Source organism: Hippocampus comes, unplaced genomic scaffold (genome assembly GCF_001891065.2).
Source record: "Hippocampus comes isolate QL1 unplaced genomic scaffold, H_comes_QL1_v1.1 scaffold10, whole genome shotgun sequence".
NCBI classification, from domain to species: domain Eukaryota; kingdom Metazoa; phylum Chordata; class Actinopteri; order Syngnathiformes; family Syngnathidae; genus Hippocampus; species Hippocampus comes.
The window spans coordinates 170299-188583 of record NW_017805001.1 but is presented as its reverse complement, the minus strand read 5'-3'; the positions used below and the strand labels follow the sequence as shown (position 1 = coordinate 188583).

At 44.8% G+C, this 18285-nt stretch overlaps 1 protein-coding gene and 1 long non-coding RNA gene across 3 annotated transcripts in view; both read left to right on the top strand.

The window, feature by feature from the left end:
• Positions 1 to 7425, top strand: part of cdk12 (cyclin dependent kinase 12) — an 11267-nt gene extending 3842 nt beyond the window's left edge. The window contains exons 4-16 of the mRNA XM_019897182.1: positions 9 to 577; positions 975 to 1154; positions 1347 to 1486; positions 1552 to 1722; positions 2276 to 2465; positions 2552 to 2608; positions 2721 to 2822; positions 2927 to 3004; positions 3201 to 3317; positions 3398 to 3529; positions 3614 to 3861; positions 4035 to 4421; positions 6341 to 7425. Of these exons, the coding sequence (XP_019752741.1) occupies positions 9 to 577; positions 975 to 1154; positions 1347 to 1486; positions 1552 to 1722; positions 2276 to 2465; positions 2552 to 2608; positions 2721 to 2822; positions 2927 to 3004; positions 3201 to 3317; positions 3398 to 3529; positions 3614 to 3861; positions 4035 to 4421; positions 6341 to 6669 (2700 nt within the window). The 3' untranslated portion in view covers positions 6670 to 7425. The remainder of the gene's footprint in view (positions 1 to 8; positions 578 to 974; positions 1155 to 1346; positions 1487 to 1551; positions 1723 to 2275; positions 2466 to 2551; positions 2609 to 2720; positions 2823 to 2926; positions 3005 to 3200; positions 3318 to 3397; positions 3530 to 3613; positions 3862 to 4034; positions 4422 to 6340) is intronic.
• Positions 7426 to 7688: 263 nt separating this feature from the next.
• LOC109532345 (uncharacterized) overlaps positions 7689 to 18285 on the top strand; it is a 27094-nt gene continuing 16497 nt past the window's right edge. Inside the window, exons 1-3 of one of the 2 annotated variants that reach the window (XR_002171361.1) lie at positions 7703 to 7780; positions 7879 to 7945; positions 10278 to 10413. This is a non-coding gene — a long non-coding RNA (uncharacterized LOC109532345). Of the gene's footprint in view, positions 7946 to 10277; positions 10414 to 18285 lie in introns of both variants that reach the window. The other variant, XR_002171360.1, reaches the window with a different exon arrangement.

Genomic DNA, 18285 nt, shown 5'->3' with positions numbered 1-18285 from the left:
GCCGCCCCCCCCCTGCCACTCGCCTGCCGCTCAACTCCAGCCTGGGCGCCGAGCTCAGCCGCAGGAAGAAGGAGCGCCAGGCTGCTGAGGCGGCGGCGGCTCGTGCCTGCGGTAGCGGCGCCGCATCCCCCGCCACACAGAAACCCATAGCCCCCTCAGCCTCTTCTTCTTCCTCTTCCTCACGACCTAAAGCGGAGGAGCCGCAACAGGAAAAAGACTCCGGAGAAAAGGAATCTCAGTCACTGCCTTCGGTGCAGTCACCACAGGAAGCACCAATGTTGGAAGAACCAGCGGCTGACCCTTTACCTTCGGCTTCCACCACCTTCTCTCCAGCTGCTCCCCCTGAACCATCACCCACCGAGGCTCCCGGTTTAACCTCCTCAACTCCACCGCCTCCACCACCACCCAAGCCCCAGCAGGTCGACGCTAAAGTTCTGCCTCCGGCGCCCTCTGCCCCAGCCAAATCGCCCGCTCCCGTCCCCGCGCGGAGTCCCGCCCGACAGACACCGCTCCACAAGACTTCCACTTTGCCGCCCCTGCCTTTGCCCCCTTTGTTGCTGGGAAACTCTCAACACAGGTGAGGACTACACAGGCCTCCAATTTCTTATCAATTAGCTTCTTAGCTAATTATTAAAAAAAATGATTGAGCCTTAATTATCCATAATGATGGATCATCCTTTAAAATTGTGTTTCACATTTTAAAAATTTCATTGTAGTCTGGTAGACAAGAGCCAGTTTCTAGTTCATTTTGTTGAATTCTATAGGTTAGGTTGGTGTGAATAAATATTGCTACCCGAGGTCATCTAAGCGGTCGTCTTTTGGCTAAAAATGTTGAGGAGAAAATTGGCGTCGACTATAAGGCCTGACAGCAGTAATAAATATTATTGTGTTGTACTGTTTCATTGGTTGTTGTTATGAATATGGCTGCAAGTTCCTTTTGTGCTTGGACAAAACGATTTTTTTCTCTTGTTCAGCCCAAAGAAGTCCACTTATCCTCAGCGAGGATCCAGAAAGGAGAAGGAAACCCGCAGCCGGCCGTCAATCATTGACCTCCCGCTGCCGCCCACCCTGCCTGGCGGTGACTCTTCACCCCTCCATTTGGCCTCCCATCAGGGATTGTCGCTCACCCTGCCCGCCCTTAAAAAGAGACCAAAGTGAGTTTCTTTCATGAGATATCGTTGCCAACTCTTTTCGGTTTCACATTGTTTTATCAAAAAAGTGCGATTTTTGTGCCAAATTGTGGTCAATTTCTGCTTGATTATATTAACACTGTGAATTTTGTTGCATATTAGGTTGAGACGCCAGAATTCTCTCAAACCACTTTTTGTTTTTGTAAATGCCCGCAGGATTTGTTGCCCTCGCTACGGCGAGCGCAAACACACCAAGAGTGACTGGGGCAAGCGATGCGTCGATAAGTTTGACATCATCGGCATCATCGGAGAGGGCACCTACGGCCAGGTGTACAAGGCCAAGGACAAAGACACGGGTAAGACGGTCGTCGTCATCCATGATATGCACAGAGCCGTAATTGGCACACATGCTTGTCGCCAGGCGAGCTGGTGGCCCTGAAGAAAGTCCGCCTGGATAACGAGAAGGAGGGCTTTCCCATCACGGCCATCCGGGAGATCAAGATCTTGCGGCAGCTCAAACACTGCAGTGTCGTCAATATGAAGGAGATCGTCACCGACAAGCAGGATGCTCTTGACTTTAAAAAGGACAAAGGTAAGTGGCTAAAAACCGCTGTGTCACTTGCCTTTTTGAAGTTTTTGGCTGAAATATTTAGAGGTTGCTGCCAAAAATAAGACCAGTTTGCTGAGTGTTTCGGTATCCAGAGGTCACAATCAATGATTGAGTCTGTGAACTGGAGTGAACAGTGGACTTTCAGTCGGGTGGATTTAAAGTGCATTGGCTCAAATGAAACAGGTCAGATATGCAACATGTTAGCATAAATTCGATTTTTAAAAATCAGTTAAATGGAGATGATCGTGAACCATCAACAACTTTTTGTGACGAGCTGTAATCTGGACTCTTTGACTATCGGTCGGCTCTCCAAAGTTAGAATGTTTTCTTCTCGATGTTAACTATGCAAATGTCTTAATTTTGGAACTTCCACAGCAAGGAGTATACAGGTATTTATATTCTATTTATATTGAAGCTACCTCCTCCTGTAGTCTTCAGTAAGCATAGGGAGAACATGCAAATTTCACATAGAAAAGATCACAGTTGAGATTTGCTTAAAATTTTTGTTTATTTTTTTCAATTTGTACAAAATTAGGAGCGTTTTACCTGGTCTTTGAGTACATGGACCACGACCTCATGGGTCTGCTCGAGTCGGGCATGGTCCAATTCTCCCATGAGCACATCCGCAGCTTCATGCGCCAGCTGATGGAGGGTCTGGACTACTGCCACAAGAACAATTTCTTGCACCGCGACATCAAGTGCTCCAACATATTGCTCAACAACAGGTACAACTCACACAAGAAGCTGCTGCAGTGCGGAAATATTTTGTCGCCTATTCCCAATATGAGATGTGCTCTTGTGTTTCTTCCAGAGGGCAGATTAAACTGGCTGACTTTGGTTTGGCTCGCCTTTATAATTCAGAAGAGAGGTAATCAAAAATTATCAAGCTTCCTCATGACCATGTCGACTTCCCTTTTCAGTACCATCGACTCGCCACTAGATGCCACTGTTACTCTTTTTGACACTTTATGTATTTCCAGTCGGCCTTACACGAACAAAGTCATCACACTGTGGTATCGCCCACCTGAGCTGCTGCTGGGCGAGGAGAGGTATTCTCCGGCCATCGATGTGTGGAGTTGTGGGTGAGTGTAAAGTCTACAAAAAAACATTTCCATGGCAGGTCTTATCTTTTTGCGTAGTCTATATTCCATTTTGACGATTTTTAACTCTGCCTGTTGGGGCTCAGGTGCATTCTAGGAGAGCTGTTCACCAAGAAGCCCATCTTTCAAGCCAATCAGGAGCTACTGCAGCTGGAACTCATCAGGTAGGTCATATTGAGGCTTCCTCTAGTGCAGAGAAACGGGCAAGTAGCTTGCAATAATATTGGAGGTTGCGATCTCTAATCAGTTTTAGGCCTTAAATGGAATCCACCAAGTTTGAATTTTTCGAGAACTTCTGTTTGTTTGGTAACTATTGTCTTTGTGTGTGTGTCTGTGTGTGCGCCCGCATGCGCCTTTCAGTCGGCTGTGTGGCTCCCCCTGTCCTGCAGCCTGGCCTGATGTTATCAAGCTGCCCCTCTTCAACACCATGAAGCCCAAGAAGCAGTACAGACGGCGACTGCGAGAGGAATTTGCTTTGTACGTCCTTGTCTAAAGTTGCGCCGAACACCATTCGTCATGTATCGCACGGCTGGAAGACACGTCCCTGTCTTTTACAGCTTGCCCACCTCTGCCCTTGACCTGCTGGACCAAATGCTGACCCTGGACCCTTCACGCCGGTGCACTTCAGAAGGGGCACTCAACAGCGACTTCCTGTGTGATGTGGACCCCAACAACATGCCGCCACCAGAGTCAGTAGACTTAGACTCTTATCTTTCAGTCGAGTGCTTCGCATCTGTAATGGTGGGCTTTTTTCCCCCATGCCATCTCTTTAGTCTTCCTCATCATCAAGACTGCCACGAGCTATGGAGCAAGAAACGGCGGCGTGCGCGTCAGAGCGGGCTGCCCGAGGACGTCCCCAAAGCACCCCGGAAGGACATTTCAGGCACCTCGAGCGGAGATAACAGTCGTCCACAAACCAGTCCGGCTGGAGCGCCGGCACCCCCGCCGCCGCCTCCTCCTCCTCCTCCTCCTGCGCAGGGGAAGCCACCCTCGGCTGCGGCTCAGGACAACGATTTGTCAGGTAAATATTTCCCATAGGAAATTATGTTCAATAAACATAGTTTACATTGTAAAATATTGTTCAGCGTGTAGAAAATTTTGTGTTGATGGAAACTGCTTTTTTTTTCCTTCCACTTTTGGATGAGAAATAAGCCAGACCTTGTGTTGATTGTGCATCTCCTAATGTGGGTCCAGCATTGGGAGCTGCCGCCGAGCAACTGAACCAGACAGAGATGACCCTGCTGCTCAACCTCCTCCAAGGCCAGACGGACCTCTCCCTTCAGCAGGTCTCCCAACTCCTTAACCTGTCCAACGCAGAGACGCTCAGCCAGTCGTTGTCGGCGCTCAGCGAGGCCTCCGACCATCACCAGGGTGGCGCGTCGGCCTCAGAGCCGCCCGAGTTGTCCCCGGCCTCCGGAGATGCGGCGCAACTCCCAGAGGAGCAGGCTAACCTGCTGGCGCTCATCCTGGGCCACATCATGAAGCCGCAAGGCGAGGAACAGGCCGACGAGAGCAGCAACGGCGTCCAGTCGGGGGAGGCTCTAACGCGCGCTACGTCTGCTTCCACTACTGAGCGCAAGGGCAAGTCTGGCTTTAGTCTGTAGGAGGTGACACGGGCAGATGTCGTCACTGGGAACTTAAGTAGGACAAGGAAAAGTATTGTTACTTTCGATTTCTATCAACAGAATTATCACACAGTAATCCCCCGCTATTTGTGGGGGATAGGGACTGAGCCCCGCTTTGAACGGCATTGCCGCATCACGAACGTAATGGCCAAAAGAAAAGACCATGTTCTTTAACGTCAAAAATTACATTCCCAGGCAGCAAACAACATCCAGTCAGCCGCCACAGGGGGCCTTACCACTACAGTGCGTATACAGTCAAACCTCCTATCTTCAAACCTTTCACTTTTCAGGAACCTGTAAATACTATGAGAGAGAGAGAGAATGTTCTATTTTTTTTTAACAACACAAAGATAATCAATCGATAATCAGTCAAACGACTAGGAATTGCGTAGTATTTACTGTTGTGAAGCTGAAATTCAGAGCACTTGGACACATTTTAAATTATAAAAAGGTATAAAAGTATCCAAACGCTTTGATTATCAGAAATAATTAACCATTAATTTGATAATCGATAACTTGTTTAGTCATTACACTGTGTGGGTGTGTAGTCAAGCCCGTTTTCTCGCGTTTGTTGTTCAATTACGTATCAAGTACAACTTTATTGTCAAATATGCTGTATGTGCAACATACAGCACAGATGAAATTTCTTCCCTCTCACAACAAGAGGAGCCGCTGCGGGTGCCTGCGCAAAATATGCAGTTCAGTATCACTGGAGATACAATAACTTTTTCTCCAAAAAGAGCACCAGGGTTTGCTGTTTTTTCATTTAGCTGCGCATAGTAATTGGTTCGCGATTGTTCAATTGTGTCGCTCAGTTTACGACAGGCAGCCCTTCGTGGTCAAGTGTAAAAACCCGCTCCAAAGTTTTTCAGTGAATCGAGATAGCTTACATTCAAAAAAAGAAAAAAGAACCCCCTGCCTGATAACTTTGTGAAGGTTGACCCACGATACTGCGGGGGATTACTGTACTGTGTGTTCTGATGAAATTATTGGCATAATTATTTTTAATTGGGCAAATGATTTCGTTCCCTTTTTTTACTCCCTGAAATTTCAAAATTTTTAATCCCATATGTATATAACAAAAAGTGTCCTCATGTTACCGGGGTGACGGTTTGCTGCACTTGGATATAGCTGGCTGGTGTACACAATAAACGCACCACAAAGTCAAGTGTCATTCATTTGTAGAAAGTAAAAAAAAAAAAAGTCCGCATTTTTTTTTCCATCCCCGTCCCTCTCACCTTTTCCCACTTTTCCTTGTTTCTTCACACTCATTGGTTCTGTATCACATTTTCCCCCGCCCAACACCTTTCAGCAGCAGGAATCTTCAGACTGTCATGTCCGCCTTTTTACACGCTCATAAGTTATCAAGTGGAAATAAATGTTTTCAATCTTTAGACCTTACATGCATGTGCTTCTTTTTACTTTTACCCACACACCATTTTTACTTTTTTTTTTTTTTTCCTTCAACAAGAATGAATGTGGTTAGCCATGAATGAGCGGCCGATTACTTTTAATACAGACAGCAGTAACCCTTTTATTTGGTTTTGAGGGTGCTGCAACTTTCTCACAATTGTGGTCACCATGTCCATGTCCAATCCCTGTTTCTCACCCATTCCCCACTCTTGCTGCTTTAAAAGTTTTTTTAATGACAAATTCACGCAAATATTTTCACATAGGTGCTCACTTTAAAAACACTTTTCTTTTACACTAACATGATTATAGAAAGACTTTTCAAACTAACAAGTTGTAATGCATGTTGTAATCCATTTGAATGGCTCCCTCTTGTGGTCAAGGTAGGAACTACAGCATGTGCCCTCGTATCCTTTCTAGGGGGGGAAAAAATGAGTGTTGGCTAACGTTTGTTGTCCTTTTCAGATGTGTCCAAAAGGAACCCGTTAAGCACCTGCCCTGCGCTCCCACGTGGCGACCAGCGTCCACCCTCTCCACCCGGACTGCCCCCTGCTCCCAGCTCCCCCTGCCTGAGCCAGGACATCAGCACATCAGAAATGGCAGCGGCTCTCCTCCAACTCATCTCGGACGTGGGGGCCTCTTCGGACGCAGAGGGTATGTCACCCAACACGGAGGGCTCAGCCAAGGCTCCGCCGCCCGCAGCGGAGGCCCCGACCACTCTTAGTGATTCTTCTAACGCAGCACAGTTCCTCAAGGATCAGGACCTCCGGTTTTCCCATGGAACTACCAACTGATCCCCTACTTCAGCTCACCCAGGCCCCGGAGCACTACCCCCCCCCCAACCCCCCAGTTCCATAACTGAGAGAGAACACACATGAAGTGAATGTTAAAATCATCTTGGGGGAAAGGGACTGCTGATATCATATGATGGAAGTGTTTTGGTTCTGCTCAGTTCCTCGATTTATTTTAAAAAGTGATTGTTACGCAGGTTTTGCATTTGTCTGCCACTGGAAATGGGGCAAAGTCCTTCGGCAAAGACCGCTTCGCTTAGCTCCCTCATCTTCCGCCTGAAAGCTGAATGGTGCTAACTGCAAGGCTGGATGCTTTTTTTTTTTGTTTGGTTTTTTTCTGATGCTGCTATGTACTTTCCATCAATTAAAAAAAAAAGTAAAATCGGTTTTGTGAGAAGCCTTATTAAGATTGCACATAGCGCTCATCCTCTGCTCTTTAAAACACAAAATAAGTCGATCAGCAACAAGCATTCCTGCTTGGTGAAGTATGAAGTTTAGTGATAAAACAGACTTTAAGTGCTTTTCCTGGAGGACATCAAGAAGCCACTCTTTGCCTCCCTGTGTGTGAGTGTGCAAAAATGTTTTTTCTTTTTTTTTTTTGTGCAGTTATTTTCTAAATAAAGAAAATAATACGTTTGAAGAAAATTATTCTAATAATGGTCCACGGTTCTCTTCAAATGAGCACATGTGTCTAAGGGGAAAGCAAATATTTTGTAATATATGTTTTGTTTGAGTTTATTAAAGGAAGTCATGCGAACAGATGGTGTCTAGTGTTTGTAACACAAATATATATTCTTTAAAACCTTTTGATTTAAGTTTGTATATTCTGCACTTTGTCTCCGCAAGTTGTTGTAACCCAAACCAACAAACTTCCAGAATCACAATCCTTTTTTTTTTTAAGATGAATTTTTAAAATATGTGAAAGTAGTCAATTACTCTGCACTGCAGTACTGTGTATCCTATCAATAAAAAAAAAATCATTAATAAATTAAGAAAATTAACATGTACTTGATGGTGGCCACACGAGTGTGTGGACTAATCAGCGTCCATCAGGAAGTAAAGCCGGAAACTCGGGGCGTACTTCAGACACAAGATCCCGGGCTCCAGATTGATAGTCTGCGTTTTCAGAATAGTTCTTTTTTTAATTGATAAGGGTAGTATATCTCATTTTAAAGACATTTAAGATATTTCATTTCTTCTTTTTGTTCTCAGTCATGTTTTGCTTTTCTTTGACGTCGAGAAACAAAGACGATGGCCCCTTAGCTATTAGCTGCTTCAGGTACGGCCCGCTGACTTGTCTTGTCTTGATGTGATTGGCTACAGTCGATAAAGATTGACAAAACATTTGTCCAATTAGCTTACCGTTTTGTTGTTTGAGTCTTTCCTTCAACGAAACGCTCAGCAAATACCCCTGACAGGGCTATTGATATTATACAGCGATTTTTTTAAACCTTTCAGAATTCATAAAATGTTGTTAAAGTGACATCAATGACTTTATAAAAACAGCATTGTTTCTGAATACCAACCATGGTTTGATCTCTTTATGGCGCTCCTGACAGGCAGACAAGCATCATAAACTGCTGATTGGCAAGCCTGCCAGCTGCATGCACTCTGGCCGCGTGTGCGTGCATGGGTGTGTGTGGATTGGCCTCACGTATGAACCAGCTCCTCACTTGGCAGGCTAACAGAGACGCTTAGCCCTCTTGGCCCAAAGCGTGCAGCTGAGGCCTCCGGGTGAAAGATGCATTCATTGAGCAGCTCACCTGCCCTCCAGCACCAGCTCACTGTATGCGCCTGTGACACCAGACAGTGTGTGTGCAGCTGTGCACGCGTGCATGACTATTGTGTATGTTTCTGTCTGATGCCTTCACCCGCCGGGACTGGAAATAATAGTGAATGCGTCTGTAGGGAGGAGTGGGCACCGCCGCTGCCAAGTCACAGAGACCGGGCGAATAAATCAGCAGGGCGAGGAGAAGGAGGCGTGCGCCATCAATCAGAAGGGCACCTTATGGGGGGGGCGAGGGGGGGGATGCCCATAAATGTGCCACACTTGCCAGGCTGGAGTATGCTGTCTCCATTCCGCACACAGGCGACATGGTAATGGAACGTGGCCTCCATTTTGAGCGATTGTCGACGGGCTTGACAAACAATAGCTGCGGTCTGTCAGGTGTCTTGCTTTCAATGGGATCAACTCCCTCGCTAGCCCAAATGTGTTCGCCACTTAAACGATTGGCGCGATTCGTTAAAAGCTGACGGCGAACAAAGGCTAATGGCCAAAGCTATGGATGGCATTTAGCGGCAATCTCCGTAGTCGTTCTTCATGTTTCCACGGCAAACAATGCGGGGTTGGACAGCGAGCGCAATTTCATTTGCCGGCAAACTCACTCAGGATGATGGAAGAGCAAAGGTGATCTATAACATGGGGGTAAAAAAAACAAAGATGGCTGACTGGTGCACCACCGTGACATTTAAGTTTGATCAAGGTCAAAGTCTATTTATCTATCTATCTATCCATCCATTTTTCCATTTGTGTATCCTTCTGTCTCCTCCATATCTGTCAGTCAGCTTGTCCATCATCTGTCCGCCTGGCCATCCGTCTGTCAGTAATCCTAGCTGTCCGTCCATTCCTCCACCCCTCTATCAGTCTTTTTGTCCGTCTGCCTTGCCATGATGCATCTTTTCATAATTCTGTCTGTAAATTCATCCGTCCAACGGGCAGTCTATCCATCTATCTGTCTCTCCATCATCCATCCCTTCCTTTATCCGTCTGTCCATTTGCCCATCTTGTCTGCCGACCACTTCATCCATCCACTGTGCCTGTCTGTCTCTGTATCGATAATTATGTTCAAACGAAGACACTTTATAGATGTCATCTACCCCCGCCTTAAAAATGTCTGCCATGATTCCCAGCAGTGAAATATTCTTTACTGCGAGAACACACAGTGTGTTTTATCGACACCCTAACTGTGTCTCACTTCCGCTCCGCACTTTATAGTTTTGCTTGAGAGAAGCGTCTGCCACGACACACACACACACACACACGCACACACACATATGCTCATTATTATTTCGCCATCGCTCCACAGCAGCGAGGCCACACTGGGAGTTTTTAGGAGGTGCAGATGTGTGCTGATGTCACAGGCGGCAGGTCAGGTAATCCGGGATAACGGCTTCCCGCTTTTTGGAATAAATCCAAGTCTGGCTGAGATGTTAAGGCAGATTTACCATCCAGGAAGTTGCACGCTGAAAGCTGTTGGTACTATTTTGGCGAACTTATTTAGCTATATGAATTTTTGCCACTATGACATATACTGTGTATATACATAATGTTGTTTTTCAAAAAAAAAAAAAAAAAAGATTTCTTCAGCCATTGCACAATTGCTGTCTTGTGCCATTATCGGTATCGTTGACAAAATATGTAACACAATGGCCGTATCGTGTCTCTATTCTGATATTGCTGCTGTCGTGATATCTTGTGAGTTAACTCTACCATTTTACCAAATATAGTATGCACTCGACCTAGCGATCTCACAATGCATCGCATCATGACTCTGTCCTTTAAGTGGTAAATGGCCGCTGATTTGTTTTTAATCTCCTTCCGACATTTCCAGAGTCAGCCTCGGCATGACGCAGCATTTCCACCAGGCTTCATCGCCTTGCTCTTCGACTTCCCGTGCAGACGTTGCTTTAAGGCAGAGGGGCTGATGGGAAAGCAGTCAGCCAAGTTGGTGGTGCTGGTGAGCCCGCGTGAGTAGCTTTGTGTGTGTGTGTGTGTGTGTGTGTGTGTGTGTGTGTGTGTGTGTGTGTGTGTGTGTGTGTTGGGGTGGGGGTGTGTGGGGTTTTGACGGGGGCCCTGCAGGACCATTTGTGCTGAAGCTCATTTGCGCAGCGACACTTAATTGGCTACAACAATTAATTAATGTGTTGGAAAGTTGGCACAAAAAGTTCATTTAAGAGGGTTTTAATAAGCAATTAGAGGAAAAGCAGCGAAGAGGGGGGAATTAGCGGGTGCGAGTGTCTGGCACGTCCGACTGTAAGCGAATAGAGCCCTGTTTTTTTGGGGGTTTTTTTTTTGTCTTCCTCATTGACCTCTCACTTTTTTTGAGAGGCTGATGAATGGCCAGGCTGCCATTAAAACTCCATTATACGCCTTTCAGGGGTTCTCGCCACGTTCCTTCAAAGCCACGATGACCTTATATTGTGTCTGCGTCAAAAACTCCCTCCCACCCTCACGCCCCCCGACTGCGTGGCCCCTCCCTGCGCCACCTCTTGTCCCGCCGCCCGGTGTAAACTATCGCATGACTAATGAGCGGAGCAGGTTGGAATTCTGGGGAAGATGTCCTTGGAAGACGAATGCATTTTGCGGCGGAATAATTAGCTTAATTAACAAATTCTGCATGCATATTCATCAGTCTATTAATGTCCGCGTTGCGCCCTGCTTGATGAGCAACACAATAATAACCCCGCTTCATTTGCATATGTGTGTTCATACTCACGCCCTGTGTCCCCCTCTTAAAAAAATAAAATGTTGCTCATCTTATAGTTACACACACACACACACACACACACACAACAAATCGATATGGTGATATGATATCTATCTATCACCGCTTATCCAGATGACTTTTGGAGAAAGCCAGATTACACCTTGGACTGGTCGCAAGTCAATCACAGGGCAAATATACTGTCGAGACAGACAACCATTCACGTTCATTATTTTCATGATGTGCTGTCGATACCCGAACATTACGTTTTTTTTTTTTTTTTTTGGTTTTGTTTTTAAATACAACGGTGTCTTGAGATTTTTCAAGATACAAGCAAAAAAAGTTTAGCACAAACGGTGGAGCGATACATGAAAACAGAAAATATAACAATACTCACAGGCACTTATTCTTTATCCTCTGTAAAGAACACCCAATATTACTGTATCTTACTGAAGCGTTTCCCTGCATACCCATATGTTTGTGTTATACCGCCACCTGGTGGGTGCCATCAGGAACTATGTCGAAGCGACTGCAGGAGCTCCATTTAGTCAGGTCTGTCTAGTGAGGGAACGCTGCACATGCACATTCCTCCATCTCATTTGTGGTGCTGCTGGATATCAAGACAGAGCTAAATGAGATTGGAAGGGTGGGCATGTGTTCGCGTGTGTGTTTTTGTGTGCGTGTGATACACTAGTCGACTGCCTTCCTGCTTCCTGCTTCCTGTTTGGTTCCCTCGTGTTATTTATTCATCCCCATCGGTCTTGTCCTTAACTTATTTATCCCTCGCTTTTTGAAGTCAGGCTGATGAAGTGTATATGTGTACGTGTTTGTGTGTGTGAGAGCTTCCCTCTGATGACAGGTGCTTTATTCTGAGAGAAACACTCAAGCTCGAAGGGACGGCAATGAACCAACAGCGTCCTTTTAGTTCCTTGATTTTACGCTCGAAGGGCTCGCCGAGCGCGTTTGTGTTTGCTATCACGCTGGATTTGTATTCTGAGTCGCAGCGACGCTCTGTGTCTATTTGTGCGTCAGCTTCTGTCAGTCTGTGTGTGCGTGTTGCACATTTCCAGGGAGGCTGCAAGCATCGTTTCATCTAGTCGCGTGTGTGTGCGTGAGTGCGTGTGTGTATTTGCGCTAGTCTCTTTGAGTTCCACTTGTAACCTCTCATTGCTGCGTGTGTTTAAACACCTTCCACACACACAGTCACAAAAACGGCGCACCGGAGTCAGACGTGGGACGAATGCGTGGGTTGTCTTCTTTCGTGGCGTGTCTTTTTGAGGAGATGATGAGGAGAAAGGAGGGTTTATGCATGCCAGTGCATTGGTGAACATTGCGTGCTGTGACGACTACATATGTGTGTGTATGTGCGCGCATGTGTGTGAAGCGGTGTGTGTGTGTGTGTGTGTGTGTGTGTATACGTGATGCCAGCTTGCCTTCAGACAGCAGCAGTTTGCCGAGTGAGAATTAAAAGCAGGGAGAGATGCCAAGCAAGTCCCCTGACACCCATAGAAGAGACAGAAGAGGAAATAAAAAAAGAGAGGATTTTAAACACACCGCTTCACACACATGCGCGCACATACACACACATATGTAGTCGTCACAGAAGAGAAAGAAAGAGAAAGCAGAAACACACATTAGAAAAACAAACATCATGTAGCCGAAATTCTGACTATCAACACTATTTGGTTAAAAGTAGTGTTTATGGTGGTGGCCAGGGGTTAGCATCTCTGACTCACATTTCTGAGGTTCTGAGTTTAAATCTCATCTCCGGCCTTCCTCTTTTGTGCCTGTATGTTCTCCCCATGCTCGTGTGGGTTTTTTTTCCAGGTAGTCTAGTCCAAAAACATGCACGTGAGACTGAACATTGATCCCCCGGCCCTTTTTTTTTTCCTTCTATTCTGCTTGAATTCGTATGGTGTACAAGGACGCCTATAGACACATCGCAACATCATGTCAAAGCCACCACAGCTACAACCAACTCCATTTTGCCCTCGTTGGTCACTTTCCGTAGGTGGAAAGGGCACTTGTCCAAATACTTTTGCCCAATTTAGTGTAGCATCAAGATGGCCGTCATGCTCTCCCCTTCCCTCCCCGCCTCCTTGTCTGTCTGTCTCTCTGGGTCTTGGCGGTCCCGAGCGAGGTGACACCCAGTGTGCCATCATGTGACACCGAGCTGTCACCTCCCACTTCCCTCGCATCACACCTCTGCCCCCTGCTGGGCCGGACCCGTCAACACACACACACACACACACACACACACACACACACACACACACACACACACACACACACACACACACACACAGCTTGACACCTCCTCTTCCTCTGTGGGAAGTGAATATCACTTTGGATTTCTTTATTGGTTCAACTTTTTCATGTACACATAAAGTATGATGTGGTTTCCTGTATAGTGTAGTTGCTCTATTTACATTCTCTTACTTTATTTTAATGTTGCCATAATAAAGTTAGACTCCGTAAAAGTTAAGATACGGGTATTGAATTTTGCCACCGTGATATTATTGCGGTATTTGACATGTACCTGAGGAAATTACATTATGATGACTTTTTTTTTCCATATATATATATGTGTATATATGTGTGTGTGTGTATGAAACTTGCACGGTGTGTTTTGTTTTGTCGGTATTTTGATACATAGAGTGTGATGCAATACCGTGCATTTGGTTTGATTCAATGCACTCACATTTTTTAAATCAAAACCGATTTTTCACTTCAAATCGTTTTTTTTTTTGGTTACATCCCTCTTAGAGTCTATATTGAAATCCAATAAAAGTGTAAAAGTTGTGGCAGCTAGGTTATGTGTAAAAATGTGTGACTTCTACTGTTTGGCCTCCAATGTGGCAATTTTGAGCTGGGAAATTCGCCAGTCAAACCCCACTATATGTCCGGTACCTTTCCACACCAAACCGGCAACATCGAAAAAAAGCCGTCTTTGCAGAATTGTGTGAAATTGGCTAGTTCCAAAATTGTGGATCGACTTTTTGGATCCCACGGGAGCGTTTCTAAACATTCCAGGCTCGAAATCAAATGCCTTGCCAAAGGTGACAGGGAATGAGGAAGCGAATAAATCAGGCGTGGATGTTTCCAGGAAGTTGGCAGGCAGCACCCCCCTCGCGAGGCGTCTCACTTGACCTGTTGGGCTCACTCGGACCACAGCTGCCGCCACACCCGTGGCCACTGCCCGCCTCTTCCGTGGCGATTGAGATATTTTCGCATTAGTTGGTGTCAGGAGTAAATTAGAGGCCAGATCTGTTTTCTAATCAGAGCACAAGCGGCGTGTTAGAGGAATTAGGGCGACAGCTGCCGGGAGCTTTTTATTCCTCTTTGCCGCAGCCAGAGACAGGCGGACCCCAGCTCAGGGACCACCTCTTTACCACAGCCACCTGTCAACACCGCCATGCGTGTGTGCATGTGCATATGAGTCTGTGTGTGTGTGTGTGTGTGTGTGTGTGTGTGTGTGTGTGTGTGTGTGTGTGTGTGTGTGTGTGTGTGTGTGTGTGTTCTCTCTCCCTCTCTCATTGACATCCTCGCATACGTGCGAGTCCATCGCCGCTCGCTCACACGCGCCAACGCCGTCTGGCGCGCTGACCCGCCGCCATCTTGGAATCTAAATGACAGTGCAGGTTGTTTGCGTGCACGCACGCGGGCACGCACGCGGGCACGCACGCGGACGCGTTTTTCGCCGTGTGAAAAGCTATGATGATGAGCGATCAATCCGGAGCTGGGCAGGCCTCGCATATGTCTACTATAGACAGGTTACGTGTTCTGCTTTTAATCCGTCCGTCTTCCAGCCTGCATTGCTGCTATTTTTGTTCAAATATAAATTGTCTGATCTGACAGAAGAATATTATTGAAATGATCTTTGGAAGTCTTGTGTCTCGAATTTTATTTTTAAAAGTTGTCACACCATGACAAGAATAGCCTATCAGAGACAGAAGGCGTGACCAAGGGGGGTTGCCGTGGGCGCGCTTCGTCTTCGGGGACTCCCTGCAACCTTGGTTTCCTTGGCCGGATTATTTAGCGACAAAAGTTAAAAAGAAGGAATTGGAAAACTCTCGAGACAAAACTACAATAATAACACAATAATAATAACACTCCATCATGGCAAAGAATGTCTTGTTTTCATGCATGCATTCTTACAATGTACGCAGTTTGAAAAGTGCAAACTCCATCTTTGACAGTTTATAATTACTTTTGGGAGTCCAAAGGATTTGCAGTTCATTCTGGGCGCTGTGTCGCTTAAAAGAGGACGATGGACGATTTCCATGAAGATGGATGATGAAAACATGAGCGGCGTGAGCCACTCGGTGCTGACTGATGATGATGATGTCTCTGGTGGGCCGGACTGTGGGAGGGTGAGAGGTGTGGGAGGTGGCGTGGTAACGCGCACACACACACACACACACACACACACACACACACACACACACACACACACACACACACACACACACACTTCCCAAATGTCACTTCTCTCTCTTTTTAAAACCCATTAACATTTCTTTGAGGACTTTCATATTATGTGGTTACATTATTCCATCATTTGATTTTTTTTTTCCATGACACATTCAAACACATTTCTGAAAATTTTTAAAAATGTGTTTTTCATTTGTTGTTGTTGTTAAAAACTTCACCCTTAAGGTAACACTTTCAAATTTGGGATGAGTAAAAATTGTTTTCTTGTTTTTCCATGCATTGACAAAATCCAGAAAAGCATCTACTTAGTTATACGCTGTTGTTATCATCATAAAAAGTCAAACTTATAGCTCAGAAATTTTTTAAATAATCTTCCTAGAAGAAAAAAAATACTTGAGGTGTCTGCTCCCATTTTTCTAGAAACATACTTTCTGGATATATTTGTATACATTTATATTCAAAACGTTACTATTAAATTTGAAAGTAGCATGTTTTCATTGTTATTTTCCCATAATTTTACTTTTAAGATAAATGAATGATATGTCCAGTATTTCTTTTTTTATTTCCCTAGAATTTGTAAAAACCATAGAGCAAAAAATGTGTTTTTGAGATTGTTTTATTATTTATATTGCCCCTGCAATTTTTTTATTCATTTAAATGATATTTCCAATACTGTGATTTGTTTTTTATTATTTCCCGATGCTTTTTTATTTGGAAAAAAAAAGCATGAACTCAACTTATTGTGCATGCAGAGTATTTTATGTTTTGTTTTAAAGGTGTGAAAAATACCAACATTGCACCTACATTGGGCCAGAAATAACCTGGTAGCCGTGAGCTATTAATACCATTTTAATTTGGAATTTGGCAATCAGCACACACTCACACAAGCCCACTTGTGTGAGTGAACATGAAGCGAAATGACGCAGCAACCTGACCCATCTGGACCAGGAAGACGAAAACCATGTGTCGCCCTCTTTGAACTTCAATTTCCATCTCGCCGCTGCCGATGCTAATTTTTCCTGCACATAGGATGCGCGTATACATACACACACAGTGTCATAAATAGAGGTTGAGTGGCGATGGCGGGCCTGGATGCGAGCCAGCTCTGCACCAGCTCACTAGTTAAATTATTAACACCGACTGAGTGTGTGGAAGGGGGCACGACAAAGAGTAGATTTTTTTTCTGAACAGAGAGCAGGAAAATTTTGGATGAGAGCAGGAAATAAAGCCCCGCATGGCGGCAGCATACTAATGGGGCTGGTGTGTGTGTTGATCAGAGCGAGGGGCGGAGAAGAGCGATTGCGAGATATCTGGTAACGTTGGTTCTGATCCAAAGAGTTAATGTTGCGCTCATTGATGGATAGTGTGCCAGCGAGGAGGCTCCACACAAAAGATAGATGGAGAATAAGCCGCCTCCCCCTCCCGGTGCTCCTGCTAGCGCCGTCGGTGTCGTTTTTGATCGGAAATTGACGTTGATGAGCAAAACCATCCATACTTAGCGTGAGAATGCTCAAATATCCGTATGTTCGTATTGTTATAGTACGATACAGCGTCATATCGATATTGCCACTCTTTTAGTACAAATGAATTTAACTATAAATAAAATAATCATTAAATTATTCCTGTATTTGGTAAAGACAGTATCAGTATCACGATATGGCATATATGTCTCACCTGTTACCGATTCAGCATCCATACATCAGAATTAGATATCAGTGTCTTCATTTGTGTCTATGTTCTTGTTTTTTGTGGTCTGAAGAAGAGCACTTAGAATGTGATGGAGTGATTTTCCCATCGTTGATGACCATATCAATATCAACGTGTATCTGACACAGCTATGCTAGCACCTAGCTTTTAATGTAACAATTTCCCCCCGAGTTGGCAAATACAAAATCAAGATTGCCGTACGGCATCTTTTATTGATAGACAATTGATGTATCACTATGATATATATGAATATTGCCGTTCTTAATCGATTATGGCTTGAAGAAGAATAAAGGTGACACCAGCTTTGCTAACAGCTAACATTTGATTTTGCAATTTGCCCCTCGGTGATGTAAAATATATTTCTCATGAAATTTATTCAGATTGTATTGATATACCGTCATATCAATGTCATTCTTGATTTTTTTTTGTGTTTTAAAGAAGAATATACTTGATGCCAGCTATGCTAGCAGCTAGCATTTAATGTATGGCGGATTCCCCATCGTTGACAAATAGAATATCAATGCCATCGCCATGTATCTGTATCGTACACCATTATATCAATATTGTTGTTTTCCTTCTTTTATTAAGTCATTTATGCCGCTCACTAAGGCACACCAACACACGAACCACATCCCACACACAAATACTACAGGCCATGCAAGAATTACGTTTTTATAAAACCAGTTAATTCTTTAGAGTCCTTTCTTGTTTTAGTTTGTTTTTGTTTACACTGATATTCTTCTTTATTCAAAACACCTGACAAAAATGTTTTTTAAGAGGCCGAAAAGGATTAATGGCATTTTTATTGATTCACGAAATTGTTTGGTGCTGTCACACTGCACCAGAGAGCCATATGATACAGAATTTTAGAATACAGTCACTGATCTTCAGAACCAAAGAGAGCATTAAACTACTAAAGGAACCAAGAATAGATGCTTATTTTCGTACGCGCTTTTTTTTTTTTTTTTTTTTTGCCCGAGAGGCGGCCACCACA